Consider the following 16,254-nt stretch of genomic DNA (forward strand, 5'->3'; position numbering starts at 1 on the left):
GGTGTCTCCGAGTGGAGTCATTCCACAGCCCAGATGGGCGCGCGAACTGGGGCGGGGAGCTTGGGGTGGTCTCTACGCAGGAGTGGGCGGGGCTGAAGCTTTGAGAAGGCCTAGGGGATGGGACTACGAGCCTCTCGACGCTCTGCTACTTCTGCCTGTAGGCGACCGGCTTCCGCTGCCCGCCCGCAGGTAGTGGTGTCGAGCACCGAGCCCAGAGAACGGTGCTGGGTGAGGAGCTGCTGATGGCAACGCAGTTCGTGTAGGCGATATGAGCTTGGCTGGGGGCCGGGCCCCCCGGAAGACCGCGGGGAACCGACTTTCTGGGCTCCTGGAGGCAGAGGAGGAAGATGAGTTCTACCAGACGACTTATGGGGGTTTCACAGAGGTAAGAGCCGGGCCCAGGAAGAGGGAGGGAAGAAAGCTAAAAGGAGTCCTGACGAAGGGAGAAACCTCGGACAAAGAAGGGGGCGGGGAAGAGAGAGGAGCCCTGGTAGCTGATCCTAGAGATGGGGTGGGCGACATGGGATAAACTGGAGTCCTAGAATGGGAGCCCTGGATGGGGTTGGAGGGGTCAGGAATGGAGAAGCTGTCCGGAGGACCCCAGAGTGTGGCTGAAACCTACTGTGTATTTCCCCAGTTGTGTCTCTCAGTGCACTTTTGACGTGTCTAGCATATGCCAGGCACATCGTAGTCACGCGGTATATACTCGTTGGCCCACTGCCTGGTTATTAACGTGAAGTATAGAAAGGAACCTCTCAAAAAAAATTAGAGGGACTTAGCCTACTCCTTTTTCAACTTTCAGATCTCGTTGTATAGATGTCTTAGATAACCGTTCCTTGACTGTCCTAAAAAGTGTCCCCGTATATTTCCTTCATAAAACATATTTCAATTTGTAATTAGATTTGGTTTGCTTATTTGCTTATACTTTTCCATTAGATTGTAAGCTCTGTAAGGTCAGAGGTGGTCTGTTTTCTTCAACAGTATATGTCCAGTGTCTGGATTGAGTTGGCACTTGTTAAATTTTTATTGATTGAATCTATCCATTCTTTAAATGTTTTAAGCGCGTAGAGCAAGCCAGTCACCGTGACAGGCTCTATGGAAACAGAGAGTTAAAAACACCTCTTTATCTTTACATATTCCAGACTCCAATGGGGGAATTAGCTGAGTTAACAGTCAGTTAAAATATTGTGTGATAAGGAGTAAAATAAGTGTTAAGCATATAGGGTGCTGTGGTAACACATGGGAGCCAAAGTTGTTGTTTGGGATGGGCATCCCTGGGGGACATGATGTTTAAGCTGAGGACAGTATGAAAAGTAGGTCTTGGGTGGATGAAGAGCAGTAGGACTGGAAGCAGGGAGAGAAGGAAGGTTAGTCCAGCGAGGGGGTGGGGCAGAATATGTAAAGGCACTGAGATCCTTGTCTGGAACCCACACATCTGCTCTCATCCTCCAGACCATGAGGAGAATAAAAGTTAGAGGGAGTAGGCATGGGCCAGATCCTGTAAGGCCTTGTGAACCATGTTAAGGAGTTTTGCTCTTCATTCAAAGGACTGAGAAGATTATTTCATGATCAGATTTTTACTTTAGAAAGATCACTCTGTAATGAGGAAAATGATTTGAAGGAGGCAGTGGGAGTGGAGAAACATGGATAGGAGAGTTCAAGAGAAATTAAGGAAATAGAACCCACAGGACTTGGTGACTGATTAGGAATCATTATTAATCATTAATCATACACAACCCTGACCAATTAGTTTAAAATAGAACCTTCTCATCCCTCCTCCAAAGGCCATTTTCCTATTCCTGTCATTTTACGAGTTGTTATTTAATATGTACCCTTCATGCTTACAAAAACGATCTAAGGAGGCTTACCATATAAACAAAAAGTAGGAACAGTAAAAATAGAGACAGATCAGAAGTAATTGTACCAGGGCCTCTGCTAAAATGGTAATAGCAGTTGATATTAAATTTAGCTGTGACTTTCCTGGCAACCAAATCCTGAATTTCTTTTTTTAGTGAGAAGGAAGCATATAAGTTCTTCAAGAGAGGTAAACTTATTCAACTTTAAACCTAGGGAGAATTGTATCCTTATATATAAAGTAACAGGGGTTTGGTAGATGTTGTAAAAACATTCTCTTATCTAGTCATGTCTCTTAATGACCCTCGATAAAAGCCAAAGGAATGGTAGTAAATACGAAACTTAGTGAAAGCATTTCAATTGGGCACTAAGCTAATGTGTGGTTGAACTACTACCCTCTGGTGATTTGACTTAATACCAGGTCAGTGCTGAGGGGATTAATGTGTTCCCAGGTTGTCTTTCACAGACATCAGTTGGGAGGAAATGATGGTCATCAGTGCAAGACTGAACGCTGGCTGGCTGGCTTGGAGTGTCAACTGTCTGTGTTATTTGCTTACTTTGGCACCATGTGTACCAAGATTAGCCCATTAATCTCATCATTGATTAAAGAGAAAGCCACATGTTTGAGGTGCAGCCCCGCCCAATTAACTCTCCTGCCCCCAACTGTTTTTTTTTTCCTCTTTCCTTTCCAGTGTCGCTGACGTTTTAGCCCTAGCTTGTATCACCTCAGGCCTTGGCTCTACTCCATGTTCTCTTCCCCAGCGCATCCGACCACCTCCAGAGCTTTCTGAAACACCCCTTGTATACAGTTTTCCCCTCCCGGCAAATCTTCGGTGGCTTCCCATTATAGATAGTAGTAGTACCCAACTATTTTTCTGTCCCAACTCACCTGAGCAATGAGACATATTTCTCGGTAACTTTAGTTTACTTCAACAGTGATTATCAATGCTGGGACAAGTAAGGAGAGGGAGAGGATTGAGAATCACTGGCCTGCAAGTTAAAGTCATAAGTTTATTAGCCTGACATTTAAGTTTCTCTACAGATTGAATGCAACCTTCTTTTCAAATCTTGTATCTCTCTAGGGCAATCAGTTAATGTTGGAAGGAGGCTGTACTGGAGCCAAAAGCAGTCAGCTAGGAAGACTTCTTGCCAGAGACAAACCTGCTTTACTTAGGTCTAAATGCTTATTCTATCAACATGTTATACACATTCCTGCTTCTGCATCTTTGTTCCTGCCATTTGATCTGCCCATGATTCCTTCTTCCCTCTTGGTTATCTAAATACTACCAGTATTTTAAACCATGGCTCAAGTCCTCTTCATTCTTTAGAGTCTAAAGCAGGGTTTAGTAAACTACAACCTGCTGGCTGAACCTGGCCCACTACCTATTTTAATCTGGCCCTTTACAGAAAAAGTTTGCCAACCCCTGTTCTAAAGGAATAAACTCTAAAGTTTAGACCTTCCCAGGCCACCTATTCAGAGCAGGTGTACCTTCCTCTGAACACCTGTAACATTTTATTGCCTTTGGTAGTTTATATGTTGCCTTGTATTAAAACTTCCTTTTATAATTATGCTGTGACATCTACTAGACTATGAGACCCCTGAAGGTAGAGATCAAACCATATCCTTTTGTACCCCAGCACTTAACACAGTGTGCTAGAGGAGAAGGGCAAGCAATTAATGTTAGAAGGGGTGGTGCTGGAGCCATCAGCTAGGAAAGCTTCTTGCTTGAGGCAAATGAAAGGTTGAGATGGGAAGGAGAGTGGGGCAGCCCTTATCAATAAGCAAAGGGATTCTCTTCGTCCTGGAGGGGCATTAACAACTGATGCCAGTGAGAACCTCATCTCCCTATGTCCCCAGGAATCAGGAGATGATGAGTATCAAGGAGACCAGTCAGACACAGAGGATGAGGTGGACTCTGACTTTGACATCGACGAAGGGGATGAACCATCCAGTGATGGAGAAGCAGAAGAGCCAAGAAGGAAGCGCCGAGTAGTCACCAAAGCATATAAGGTGCAGGGGAGGCCTGGTTTTCTTGGACTTCCTTCATTTGTAGTCTCCCTTTCATCAGGTCCCAGTTGTCCCCACACCAATCTCATTTCCTACTCTGCTGGTTTTCTCTTCCTAAGGTCTTCATCTTCTTTCTTCTATTTCTTCTCTTCCCTGGTGTCTGATTCCAATCTGTCCCCAGGAGCCTCTGAAGAGCTTGAGGCCTCGAAAGGTCAGCACCCCAGCTGGTAGCTCTCAGAAGACCCGAGAAGAGAAGGCACTGCTTCCACTAGAACTACAGGATGATGGCTCTGACAGTGAGTGGGGATGTTTGGGTCAACTGACAAAATTGAAATATGGTGATAAAATATTGTATTAGTGTTAAGTTTACTGAAGTTGGTAACTGTACTATGGGTATGTAAGGACAATTCTTATTCTTAGGAAATATACACCGAGTATTTAGGGGAAGAGAGCCATGATGTGTGCAACTTAACTCACAGATTATTCAGAAAACACACACACACAATGCAAATAGGGCAAGATATTAACAGGTGATCTGGTAAAGGATACATGGGTGTTCTTTGTACTATTCTTACAAATTTTTTGTAAGTTTGAAATGATTTCCAAATAAAAAGTTTTAAAATTAAAAAAAAAAAATACAGAGGAGGTAGACATGAATTCAAAGATTTCTCCCTCTCTTATTTTCTTCCCAGGTCGGAAGTCCATGCGGCAGTCTACAGCTGAGCACACACGACAAACATTCCTTCGGGTACAAGAGAGGCAAGGCCAGTCACGGCGGCGAAAGGGGCCCCACTGTGAGCGGCCACTGACCCAGGAGGAGCTGCTCAGGGAGGCCAAGATCACAGAGGAACTCAACTTACGTTCACTGGGTCAGTCTGTGGTTTTCAGAACAGTGGGTAGAGGGGCTGAGGAGCATGAGAAAAACTGAGACCTGGAGGACCCAAAGAACTGGAAAGATGGAGATTTGGGACAAGGGAATCAGAAGAAAGAAATGGTGAGAGTATGTGATTAGGGGCAAGGAAGTAAGCAGTTATGAGGGCTCTGAAGAACAAGTTATATTGAAGTACTTTGGTGTAAAATAAGAATCGTATAGAACTCAGTGCAGATCCTAGTTCTGCTGTTGGTTTGCTGTAAGACTGCAGGCAAATTATGTGCAACCTACTTGCATCTTTCTCTCCTTGTTCACAAAATGGGGTGATGATGCCTACTTTAATGATCATGAGAATTAGAAGTTGAGTAGAATCAGTCAGTTCATGGGATACATTGCTATAAAGTAAAAATTCTTTTAAAATCTCTTCAGTTTATGTGCTGTTGGGCACACAGTCATGTATGGTAATATATTGTACAAAAACATACATTTCTTTGAAGGATGGTGAGGATTCTCAGATCATGAGAGGTACGTGAGAAATTGAGGGAACAGTAGATTTCGTACCTCGCATCACATGCTCACTCTGGGGCATACTGGCATTGGGTGAAACAACAGGTGAAATCTCCTACAACATTTAATTTGTTATTTCTCTCTCTCTGAATCTCTCTCTTTTTTGACTAAGCACATATAATTGAACGTGTATAACCCAAATACAATTTTACTGTGGAGTAGAAGATTGTTTACCCAGAATATCTGGACCCAACTCATTTCAGTTTAATGATAGTTTTGAAATTTAGATAACTTAACTCAAAAGACCACAATGACCGAGAAAAGATTTAATTCGTTTCCAACATTTTCAGGATGTATTCTCGTGACATTTTTTTTAATATATTAGCTTTAAAATGGGAAATATAACCTCTGTCGGTATAATGGCAATGCCGTGCTTTAAAACAGTAGCTATCTCTTAAAACATATAAATGACTGAGAACCATCACAAATAACGTGGTCACTTGATGTCACTGCAATTACAATCTGTATCCTTTGACTACGTTGATTGTTTCAGGCCACTGTGAAGAAAGTGATTCCCAAGCTTCTGATATCAGTAACTGACGTAGGAGATCCTGGAGGGGCTTGTTTAGCAGGAGAAAAAATAATAAGCTCATTTTTGAACATGTTGGATTTGAAGTGTCTATGAACAGTTCATGCAGTGCTGAGAAGTCAGTTAAATACACAGATCTGATGCTTGGACAAGATATCTGGGCTAGAAATATAAATTCGGAAGTTTTAGAATATGGATGGTAATTGACATTGGAGTGGATGAGATTACCCAGGGAGAAAGCATAGAGGGAGAAGAGTAGACAGAGGCTCAAGAAGGTCCTGCAGACACTAAAATGTAATGGTCTCCTATAAGAGGAGGAGCTTAGAAAAGAATCTGAGAAGTGGCCAGAGAGTGGGAAACTCCAGGAGAGTTTGTCATAAGAGCACTAAGGAAAGGGACTGTTAGAGGACAGTAGCTGCTGAGAGCTGCTGAGACACCAGTGAAGAGAACTGAGAAGTGTCCATTGGTTTTGGTGACATGGAGGTCAGAGATGACCTTAGCACTTTTTGGGGACCAAGCCATTTGGAAGTTGGTTGGGAAGCCAGACTTCTAAAATTTGGCCATGAAGGGTAGGAGAGGGAACAGGGAGGTCTGGGGTCAAGGTAGAGTTTGTCGTTGTTCTGTTTTATTCAAAGATTGGAGAGCGTGTATTTTTCGTGAGATGCAACTGAAAGAATTTAAAGACAGAAAAGAAAGAAAGGATTGTTAGTAGTGTAGGGTTTTGGAGAAATGGGAGGCGGGGTGGGAGCTAGGGCATGGGTAGAAGAATTGGCCTCCATTAAGAGGAAGGAAGGAAGGGTGGCTCATAGTTGTAGGGTTGTAAATCCAGAGCAGGACAGTGCAGTAGTTTTCATCTGATGTCTTTTAGGCACTGTCATCTCTCAGGTGTTGGGAATAGAGTTGGAAGCTTGAGAGTGAAGACTGTTTGAAATAGTTGTGGAGATAGGATCATCTGCTGGTGTTGGCAGGTCTGTTGAAGTTTGGGACCATGAATTTCTGGGGTTCCACTCTACCTATTGTGTAACTTTTCTCCAGTAGCACTCAGCAATCCAGGTTTGGGCGAGGGAGTTTAGACTGACAAGAGAATGACTGATAGATTGAGGAACCTAAGCTCGATTTAAAAAGGAAAACAAGGGGCTTCCCTGGTGGTCCAGTGGTTAAGACTCCGTGCTTCCATTGCAGGGGGCACGGGTTCGATCCCTGGTTGGGGAGCTAAGATCCCCCATGCTGTGCTATGCAGACAAAAAAATAAATAAAACAGAGGGTTTAAATTAATAAATAAATAAATAACAAGGAAAATGAAGGCTGGAAGGGGTGATAGATAGAATGAAGAGATATTCTGGTATTAGAAGTACTGAAGACCTAGAAGAACAGAGGTATCTAGAGTGTAGAGCAAAGAGACCTGAAGTGTGGGGCCCAATAGGACATGGGCACATCCTGCCCAGGATGTGGGAGAATAATCAGCCTGTACCAGAGGAGAGTGTTGGCCTCTGTGGAAGACAGGTTTCCTGTAAGGCAAGTTTTTGAAGGCATGCTGAGTGAGGAAATTGAGGAAATAGATGAGTTGGCTGATTATAGAGCAGGAGTCACAGAGGGTACAGGGAAGTGTTCAAGAGAAGGGTTGGAAGGTTGGCTCAAGAGAAAGAAAGCAATATTACCAACCAGAATTCAAGTACAAAAGAGGTTAAATCACTGGGGGTGTGGGGGGTTGGGGGGCAGGGGGGTGTAGTCCAGAGGACTCTTTTGCTCTTACTCTATCTAGAGGATTGTGTTCACAGTACCCACGTTTAAGGAGGACAAAGGGACCAGGAATATTTAGATCTGTTTATACATTAACAAATCTTTATTGAATTCCTGTAATGTGTGGAATGCTGCGTGACCGTGATAATGTATAGGTAATATGAGTCACAGTCACTGCCCTTAAGGAAAAGACATATATACCAACAATGAACTGCCATAGAGCAGTGTCACCGGGTCCAGCCAGGGGAACTGTGGTGAACTAGAGAGGTGTGCCTGAAAGGAGGAGCAGTTACTCAGCTCAGCTAATTGTTGCCCTGTGAGAATACAGACACAGGGTTGCCAGATTTTCTTATTATTTTTAAAAGGGACCAGAAATCTCTGTGTTTAAATGTAATTTCCTGACTTTTAAATGTCAGCAACTAATTCAAAATTTTCTTTAAAACGCTATCCAAATCAAGCAAAACACATAAGGGAGCTGCCATCTTGCAGCCTCTGCCATAGACTGTGATAAGTACAGGAATAGAAGAGTATTTTAGGCACAGGGGTGGCAAAGGAGGGAGTGACTCAGAACCACGTTGTATGAGGAATGGTTCAGTGGAAGGGGTGTTGTGATCAGCCTGGAGAGAGACGGACACTAATTTCTTTCTTTCTTTTTTTTAACTGGGGTGTAGTTGCTTTACAGTGTTAGTTTCTGCTGTACAGCGAAGTGAATCAGCTGTATGTATACATATATCCCCTCTTTTTTGGATTTCCTTCCCATTTAGGTCACCACAGAGCATTATGTAGAGTTCCCTATGCTGTACAGCAGGTTCTGATTAGTTATCTGTTTTATACATATTAGTGTATATATGTCAATCCCAATCTCCCAAGTTATCCCACACCCCCTTTCCCCCCCTTGATGTCCATACATTTGTTCTCTACATCTGTGTCTCTATTTCTGCTTTGCAAACAGGTTCGTCTGTACCATTTTTCTAGATTCCACATATATGTGTTAACATACAGTATTTTTTTTTCTCTTTCTGACTTACTTCACTCTGTATGACAGTCTCTAGGTCCATCCACGTCTCTACAGAAGACCCAATTTCGTTCCTTTTTATGGCTGAGTAATATTCCAGTGCATTTATATACCACATTTTCTTTATCCACTCATCTGTTGATGGACGCTTAGGTTGCTTCCATGACCTGGTTATTGTAAATAGTGCTGCAGTTAACATTGGGATGCGTGTGTCTTTTTGAATTATGGTTTTCTCTGGGTATATGCCCAGTAGTGGGATTTCTGGGTCATATGATAATTCTATTTTTAATTTTTTAAGGAACTTCCATACTGTTCTCCATAGTGGCTATATCAATTTACATTCCCACCAACAGTGCAAGAATGTTCCCTTTTCTCCACACCCTCTCCAGCATTTATTGTTTGTAGATTTTTTGATAATGGCCATTCTGACCGGTGTGAGGTGATACCTTATCATAGTTTTGATTTGCATTTCTCTAATAACTAGTGATGTTGAGCATCTTTTCATGTGCCTCTCGGCCATCTGTATGTTTTCTTTGGAGAAATGTCTATATAGGTCTTCACCTATTTTTTGATTGGGGTGTTTGTTTTCTTGATACTGAGCTGCATGAGCTGTTTGTATATTTTGGAGATTAATCCCTTGTCTGTTGCTTCGTGGATACTAATTTCAACTATTTAAAGGACTGTCAAGTGGAAGACAGGTTAGACTTGTGTCCCTTATGGCCTTAAAAGGTAAAACAGTGTCAACAGGAAGTATGTTGCAGCTCAAAATGGGAAAGAACTCTTAAATGACTAGAGATGCCTGAAGATGCAGTGCACTGCCTTGGACGGAAGCAAGTTGACAGGGCTGTAACGGAGGGGTATCTGGGGAAATGAGTAGGCTCTTCATCAAAGGGTCCCTTTCAACTCTGAAGTCCTACAGTTCTGAGTGGGTGAGGAACCAAGTGGACCTAAGAAATGATGAGCAGAGAGGATGTCAAGAAGGGCAAGCAGAAAGCTTATGAAATGGGAGATGCTTGAGGGCCTTAGAGGACTTTCCTGATTGGCTTGGGTAGGCAGTGACTAGACAGCCAGGAAGATAAGAGACTGTAGGACAGACCTGGGGTTTGGGAAGACAGGAATTGACCATCCCCTCATTCCTTCCTGAAGAGACATATGAGCGGCTTGAGGCTGACAAAAAGAAGCAGGTCCACAAGAAGCGGAAGTGCCCTGGGCCCATAATCACCTACCATTCAGTGACAGTGCCACTAGTTGGGGAGCCAGGCCCTAAAGAAGAGAATGTCGACGTAGAAGGGTGAGTGAGTGAACCTCAAGGGGAGAAGAGGAGTGCAGTTTCTCCCTTCTGTATTCAGCTTGTATTCCCTCAGCCCTATCTCACTTGCTTTCCTCACACAGCTCTCTAACACCTGAGTATCTTTCAGATTCCTCTTCCTGTCATCTCCTATTTCTCTTTTAGCCTCTCTCTTCTCCTTTTCTGGTTTTCCATCCAGCTCTGCTTTGTTTTGTCCTATCACTTAATAGATTCTCTCAGAATGTTGCCACCCACTGCCGCCTCCTCTTTCCTCACCTGTCTGATCTCTTTCTTTATCAGTTTTCTCTCCTCAGCTTTTTTAAATTTTTAAATCATTTATTTACTTATTTATTTATTTGGCTGCGCTCAGTCTTAGTTGTGGTGTGCATGTGGGATCTAGTTCCCTGACTGGGGATCGAACCCGGGTCCCCTGCATTGGGAGAGAGGAGTCGTAACCACTGGACCACCAGGGAAGTCCCTCAGCTCTTTGTGTTTTTCTCTGTCTTTTCCCTCAGACTTGATCCTGCTCCCACAGCTTCTGCATTGACTCCCCGTGCTGGGACTGGACCCGTCATCCCTCCTGCTCGCTGCTCACGTACCTTCATCACTTTTAGTGACGATGCGACGTTTGAGGAATGGTTTCCCCAAGGGCGGCCTCCAAAGGTCCCTGTTCAGGAGGTCTGCCCAGTGACCCATCGCCCAGCCCTGTACCGGGACCCTGTTACAGACATACCCTACGCCACTGCTCGAGCCTTCAAGATCATCCGTGAGGCCTACAAGAAGTACATCACTGCCCACGGACTGCCGCCCACTGCTTCAGCCCTGGGCCCTGGCCCACCACCTCCTGAGCCCCTCCCTGGCTCTGGGCCCCGAGCCTTGCGCCAGAAAATTGTCATCAAATGAAGGGATGTCTAGTCCTTAGAAACCTCTTTCCTGTCCTAACTTGGGGCTCTTAAGTTAGGGCTCTTAAGAAGCCCACTTCTCCCCTTTGTCATCGCTGATCTTTGTCCAGCCCGTCTCTGTATTTCTTTCCCTATCTTTTCCCTTAGTTCCTACACTGCTTTTGTTTGTGTTTTTTAATCTAATAAAATAGAAAGATCCCTTTTGTCTGGTGTCTAATCTAAGTTGGGAGCAAAAAGTATTTGTGAATGTCTGCGTATATATGGGCCTTTATATTTGTTTAATAGCATTTATTATGAGTTGCCCTTTTTACTTATTTATTTTTTTAAGGGTTATTTTTATTTTTTGGCTGTGCTGCGTGGCTTGCAGGATCTTAGTTCCCTGACCAGGGATTGACCCTGAGCCTTCAGCAGTGAAAGCGCCGAGTCCTAACCGTTGGACTGCCAGGGAATTCCCAGAGTTGCCCTTTTTGAATTGTAAAATATTCATTCCTCCAACAGTTTATAAACACCTTAAAATTAGACACCAAAACAAAATCCTTATACTCACCTTTATATCTGTATAGTCACTGCTTTGAATATAGCAGGCACCAAATAAGTAGGAACTGTGTGATTCTCATAGAACTTGTTTCTAGGACTCGGGCTTGTATGAAGAGGAGGAGGTGCCATGGCTCTTAGTGGCCACTAGAGGCTCTCAGGGCTGGGCAGGGTATGGGGGCTGTGTATATGTGATCTCCCACTACCCCCAACCTGGCCAGAGCTAAAATAATAAAATGCTGAGCTCACTGTTCCCCCACCCTCTCCCCCGTCGCTGGGCTTCTCCTGCTGCCAGGACAGTGCTCCAGTAGAACAGACAGACCAACCTACAGAAGGGGAGGTGAGAACGGAGGTGGCCACCAGGACTGGTAGGTGGGGAAGGCAGGGGCCTTATGGATCAGAGCCTGGTGGGAGATGGGAGGAGAAGAATGGCTCTTATTGGGAATGAAATGGAGTGTGTGCCTCTTGTCACTCAGCATGTTTCTGCCACTGTCTTATGTTCTCCCTTAACTGTAGTTTACATTGTCAATGTAAGTATCTCACACATTTTCTGAATCTTTCATATTCAGTATGGTGTGTATGTGTGGCTTGTGTTTATTTTTCGCATTGTAAAAGATATTGCAAGTTTAATCCTCTCACTGTTTTTAGAGAAACTTTATCCCATTTATAAGGCATTTCCCACCCATTAGACCGGTGTCACCTTCCTGTCCAAAGCCAGGGACAAATTATGGGAACTCAGTACCTGCTTCTAAGGCCATACCACCCTTCCCCCAACCTGGAAGTCCCCCAGCTCCTCTGAGCCCTTGCTTTGCCTTAGGATTTAGAATTTTAGCAAACATAGTGAAATCTTGATCCGACACAATAAAAGAGGAAATGAGGGTAGAGTCAGAGCACTGTCTCCCCCCCCCCCCGCCCCCACCCGCCGCAATCCTCCTTGCTTTCTTAAGCCAGTTTAGGAAAAACTGGATTATGGGGACGAGAGGAGGAATTTCCCTGAAGCTCTCTGCCTGCCCCCATTCCTTTCAATAGGAACTGGGCTTGGGGCCAGCTGTGCTTGCAGGGCTCCCGGCAGCTGTGCTAGGGCAAGAGGCACAGACAGTCGAGGTAATAGGGGAGAGGTACTGCCAGGATTTCTTATACACTGGGGAAGGCAGATTCAGCCTGGATGCCTGGGATCCCCATCCAGAGTGGGTGGAAGCTGTGGGAGCCAGAAGGAGGCTCTGGTCCTCGCTAAACAACCTAGCCTTCCCCCATCTTCCCATATCCAACTAGGTCTATCCTCCAAGGCAAGCAGTTTATTGTTCTGCCCCACTGACCTGTCTCTTTGTCTCCCTACTGCGTCCATGTACATCTTTCCATTGTCCAACCACTTTCCCCATGTACCCCAGGCTCCGTGAGTGCCACACTGTGGGGAGGGGGTGGGGGCCATCATGTCATCGTATCAGAAGGAACTGGAGAAATACAGAGACATAGATGAAGATGAGATCCTAAGGACCTTGAGCCCTGAGGAGCTAGAGCAGCTGGACTGCGAGCTACAGGAGATGGACCCCGAGGTAGGGGCTCTAGCACAGGGTACCAGGGGCAGTCCCCAGGCATTTGGGAAGGGTGTGGGGCCCTGGGTGACTGAGACCAGGGCTATCTACAGGGACTGGAGTCCCAAGAGGGTCAGGGGAATGGTGTCTGGAGATGTTTTAGGGAGACTTGGAGGTGCCCCAGGTCAGAGAGGAGGTCTGACTTGCTCCCCAAAACTCATCCCTAAGAACATGCTCCTGCCAGCTGGACTAAGACAACGTGACCAGACAAAGAAGAGCCCAACGGGGCCGCTGGACCGAGAGGCCCTTTTGCAGTACCTGGAACAGCAGGCACTAGAGGTCAAAGAGCGTGATGACTTGGTTCCCTACACAGGCGAGAAGAAGGGTATGGAGACCCTAACATCCATGCCTCCCAGAACCCAAATTGTTGTCTCTCAAATGTCCCCTCCAGCTTCCCTCTCACCTTCCAGCTCCTAGCTGCCCAGGGACTCAGCTGCCTACACCTGCATGCCAGCTTGCACTCTTCAGCTCTTAGAAGAGATCAAGGGGACCCAGGAGTCCTGAGCTTGTAGAGAACTCAGGCTTTATAGTGGCTCCTAGTAACCCAGCATTCCACCTCCTGGAGAAGGAAAGGAATCTGGAGGCCAGGATCTTAGGAGAAATGACCTGTACCTGAACCATCCTCATCTCCCCATCAGGGAAACCCTATATTCAGCCCAAGAGAGAAATTCCAGCCCAGGAGCAGATCACTCTGGAGCCCGAGCTGGAGGAGGCACTGGCCCATGCCACAGATGCTGAGATGTGTGATATAGCAGGTGGGCAGCTGTGGGAAGTTGAGGAGTTGGGAAGATCTGGGGCAGGGGCTCCTAACCATGGCATGGGGCTAGCGGGGAAGGCCCTGAACCAGGATGTGGACGTTTTGAGACAGCCTCAGGCAGTGGTTTTAAATTTTTCTTACTTGTTTATGTATGTATTCACTCATCTTTAAATTTAATAAGTTAACAACTCTAGGGCAACTTTACAGGAATTATAAAGCAAAACTATTCTGGCTGAAAACAGGAGGGTCTCCCTGACAGACTCCCTCACCCTGTAGTGTCTCCTTAGGGATCTTCCCTTAGCCCTGTCTCAATGTTTTAAAAACCACTGCCTTAACGCAGTTTAATGGAAGGGACCCCTGGGACCAAGGGAGAGTGGAAGAGGTCAGCCTTCAAAAATGCAACAGATTCAGAATGAGGTCGGTGGGGGACCTGGAACAAGTCCATTTCTCTCATTCCCTGTCTCCCCTCTGCTTACTCTCTCCAGCCATTCTGGGCATGTACACACTGATGAGCAACAAGCAATACTATGATGCTATCTGCAGCGGAGAAATCTGCAACACTGAAGGCATTAGCAGTAAGTGTGTTTGGGAGCATGGCGCCCAGGGCTCTTGGCAGGCAGTCCCAGAGTCTGAGCAAAGGTAGCAACGGGTGAAACAGGTGAATCAGGGAGAGGACATGATGCATTAAGTCATGAGAACCAATGGGGAGGAGATTGTGGGGGACATGTTGGGGTTTCCTTCCTGCCCTCACCCACCAGGTGTGGTGCAGCCTGACAAGTATAAGCCAGTGCCAGATGAGCCCCCAAATCCCACAAACATTGAGGAGATACTGAAGAGTGTTCGAAGCAATGACAAGGAGCTGGAGGAGGTGAACCTCAATAATATCCAGGTATCTGGCCCCCATCCTCTAAGCAATAACACTGGGATAACTCTGCTGACATATGTGAGTCCCCTAGCCCACCATCTCCTATTCCCCTTTGATAGGACATCCCGATACCCATGCTAACTGAGCTGTGTGAAGCAATGAAGACAAATACCCATGTCCGGAGCTTCAGTCTGGTGGCCACAAGGAGTGGTGACCCCGTTGCCAGTGTAAGGCTAGCTGACATCCCTAGCCCTCTCCCTGCACCCTGACATGCCCCGCTGGCAGGGCTGACATAAAGGGTTGTGCTGGGGGTGCTGTTCCCATCATGCTCTCTTAGGGGAGCCCTGCTGGAGACTCCTACCCTCAGTCCTATGACTCACTGCTCTGAAATCCTCAGCTCATCTTCCTGAAGAGCCACAACCCTCCTACCCACGCCAACTCCACTGCGCACTTAATCTCCCTGCTTTCCTTGCTACCTACTCCCACACCTGCCTCCCTCAAGCCCCACCCACAGCTCAAGGACTCTTCTCCAGGAGCTGTGTTTCCCTCTTGCTCCTGTTCTTTCTCTCCTCAGTCATCTGTGAAACTGTCCCCTAACCCTAACCCAAGTTCCTACTACCCAGGCGGTGGCTGACATGTTGCGTGAGAATCGTAGCCTCCAGAGCCTGAACATTGAATCCAACTTCATTAGCAGCACAGGGCTCATGGCTGTGCTGAAGGCAGTTCGGGAGAATGCCATACTCACTGAGCTCCGCGTAGACAACCAGGTCAGCATTCCCTTCCCATCTCCTGGTCTTTGCAGTCAGCTAATACTCATTGAGCCTCCTCCCTGAGGCAGCCACTGGGGCAGGATCTCATCTGATCTTGTTTGAACTCTCCTCTTCTTTGTCCCTATGAGGGGAGCCAAGGCAGCACCTCTTATCACCCACTCCGGAGAAACAAGCCTCTTTGACCTCCCAAAGGGTCGGTGGTCTAGGACAGTGAACAAGCCAGACAGGGTTGGTGACAGCTTCCATCTCTCCTTCCCCCAGCGCCAGTGGCCTGGCGACGCAGTGGAGATGGAGATGGCCACCGTGCTTGAACAGTGCCCCTCCATTGTCCGCTTTGGCTACCACTTTACACAGCAGGGGCCACGAACTCGGGCAGCCCAGGCCATGACCCGGAACAATGAACTGCGTGAGTAGCTGCAGAGGTGGTGTGTGGGGGAGAGGGCACGTAGCTGCAGAAGCTGGTGGATGCTCCTGAAAGCTGACTTAGTGACTAACAGCCTGGGGTGCTGCCAAAGTGACTCACATGAGAAGCTCAAACCCCACAGGTGATCCGAAAGTAGACAGAAAAGCACCTCTGCCCAAATATACCAGGAAAGAGGCGGAGGGAAGCTACAAATACCTGTTTGGGGGAATGGTATTTTTATTTGCTGCGTTGTTTCTTATTTTGTTAATGTGAGGGGGGAAGGGCATGTTTGGTGGCCTAAGACATTACCTCTTTATGAGTCTGGCCAAGGAACTAGAAAGAGCACCTTTGCAGGAAGCAAGAGATGGAATAATGACTTGTGTTTACTCTTCTTCCTTTACAGGTCGCCAGCAAAAGAAGAGATAACACTACCCTTCCCTTTACCAACTAGAGCTCGGAGCCCTGAAAGCTTAAATCCTCATCTTGTAAATAAAAGCCCTTCTGTCCGCTCTGCCTGCCTCCTTCCTTCGGCTTTGGGGTGGAAATCTTGGCGCTAACC

General features: G+C 46.2%; 2 protein-coding genes across 3 annotated transcripts; both read left to right on the plus strand.

Moving 5' to 3' along the window:
• The first annotated feature begins 198 nt into the window (after nt 1-198).
• Nucleotides 199-10,978, plus strand: VPS72 (vacuolar protein sorting 72 homolog). The gene is made up of 6 exons (XM_019920002.2): nt 199-385; nt 3,713-3,865; nt 4,044-4,158; nt 4,555-4,731; nt 9,731-9,875; nt 10,388-10,978. Exons 1-6 carry the CDS (start codon nt 269-271, stop codon nt 10,773-10,775), a joined length of 1,095 nt encoding a protein of 364 aa, XP_019775561.1. The 5' UTR covers nt 199-268; the 3' UTR covers nt 10,776-10,978.
• Nucleotides 10,979-11,110: 132 nt separating this feature from the next.
• Nucleotides 11,111-16,206, plus strand: TMOD4 (tropomodulin 4). 2 transcript variants are annotated; one of them, XM_073807870.1, is made up of 10 exons: nt 11,111-11,676; nt 12,697-12,861; nt 13,069-13,225; nt 13,539-13,655; nt 14,143-14,232; nt 14,416-14,546; nt 14,642-14,749; nt 15,146-15,289; nt 15,554-15,698; nt 16,099-16,206. In XM_073807870.1, the coding sequence occupies exons 2-10, from the start codon at nt 12,739-12,741 to the stop codon at nt 16,119-16,121; spliced, it is 1,038 nt and encodes a 345-aa protein (XP_073663971.1). In that variant the 5' UTR covers nt 11,111-11,676; nt 12,697-12,738; the 3' UTR covers nt 16,122-16,206. The 2 variants fall into 2 exon arrangements, with proteins under 2 accessions (XP_073663971.1, XP_033715662.2); XM_033859771.2 differs by lacking the exon at nt 12,697-12,861.
• The last annotated feature ends 48 nt before the right edge of the window (nt 16,207-16,254 follow it).

Source organism: Tursiops truncatus, chromosome 1 (assembly GCF_011762595.2).
Source record: "Tursiops truncatus isolate mTurTru1 chromosome 1, mTurTru1.mat.Y, whole genome shotgun sequence".
Lineage (NCBI taxonomy): Eukaryota > Metazoa > Chordata > Mammalia > Artiodactyla > Delphinidae > Tursiops > Tursiops truncatus.

Bases quoted from the DNA above. Each gene is read 5' to 3' on its own strand.
- TMOD4 (XM_073807870.1), top strand. From the start codon at position 12,739: ATGTCATCGTATCAGAAGGAACTGGAGAAATACAGAGACATAGATGAA. The intron at 13,656-14,142 runs GTGGGCAGCTGT...TACTCTCTCCAG, and splicing joins TGAGATGTGTGATATAGCAG to CCATTCTGGGCATGTACACA. The intron at 15,290-15,553 runs GTCAGCATTCCC...TCCTTCCCCCAG, and splicing joins AGCTCCGCGTAGACAACCAG to CGCCAGTGGCCTGGCGACGC.
- VPS72 (XM_019920002.2), top strand. From the start codon at position 269: ATGAGCTTGGCTGGGGGCCGGGCCCCCCGGAAGACCGCGGGGAACCGA. The intron at 4,159-4,554 runs GTGAGTGGGGAT...TTTTCTTCCCAG, and splicing joins ACAGGATGATGGCTCTGACA to GTCGGAAGTCCATGCGGCAG. The intron at 4,732-9,730 runs GTCAGTCTGTGG...TCCTTCCTGAAG, and splicing joins ACTCAACTTACGTTCACTGG to AGACATATGAGCGGCTTGAG.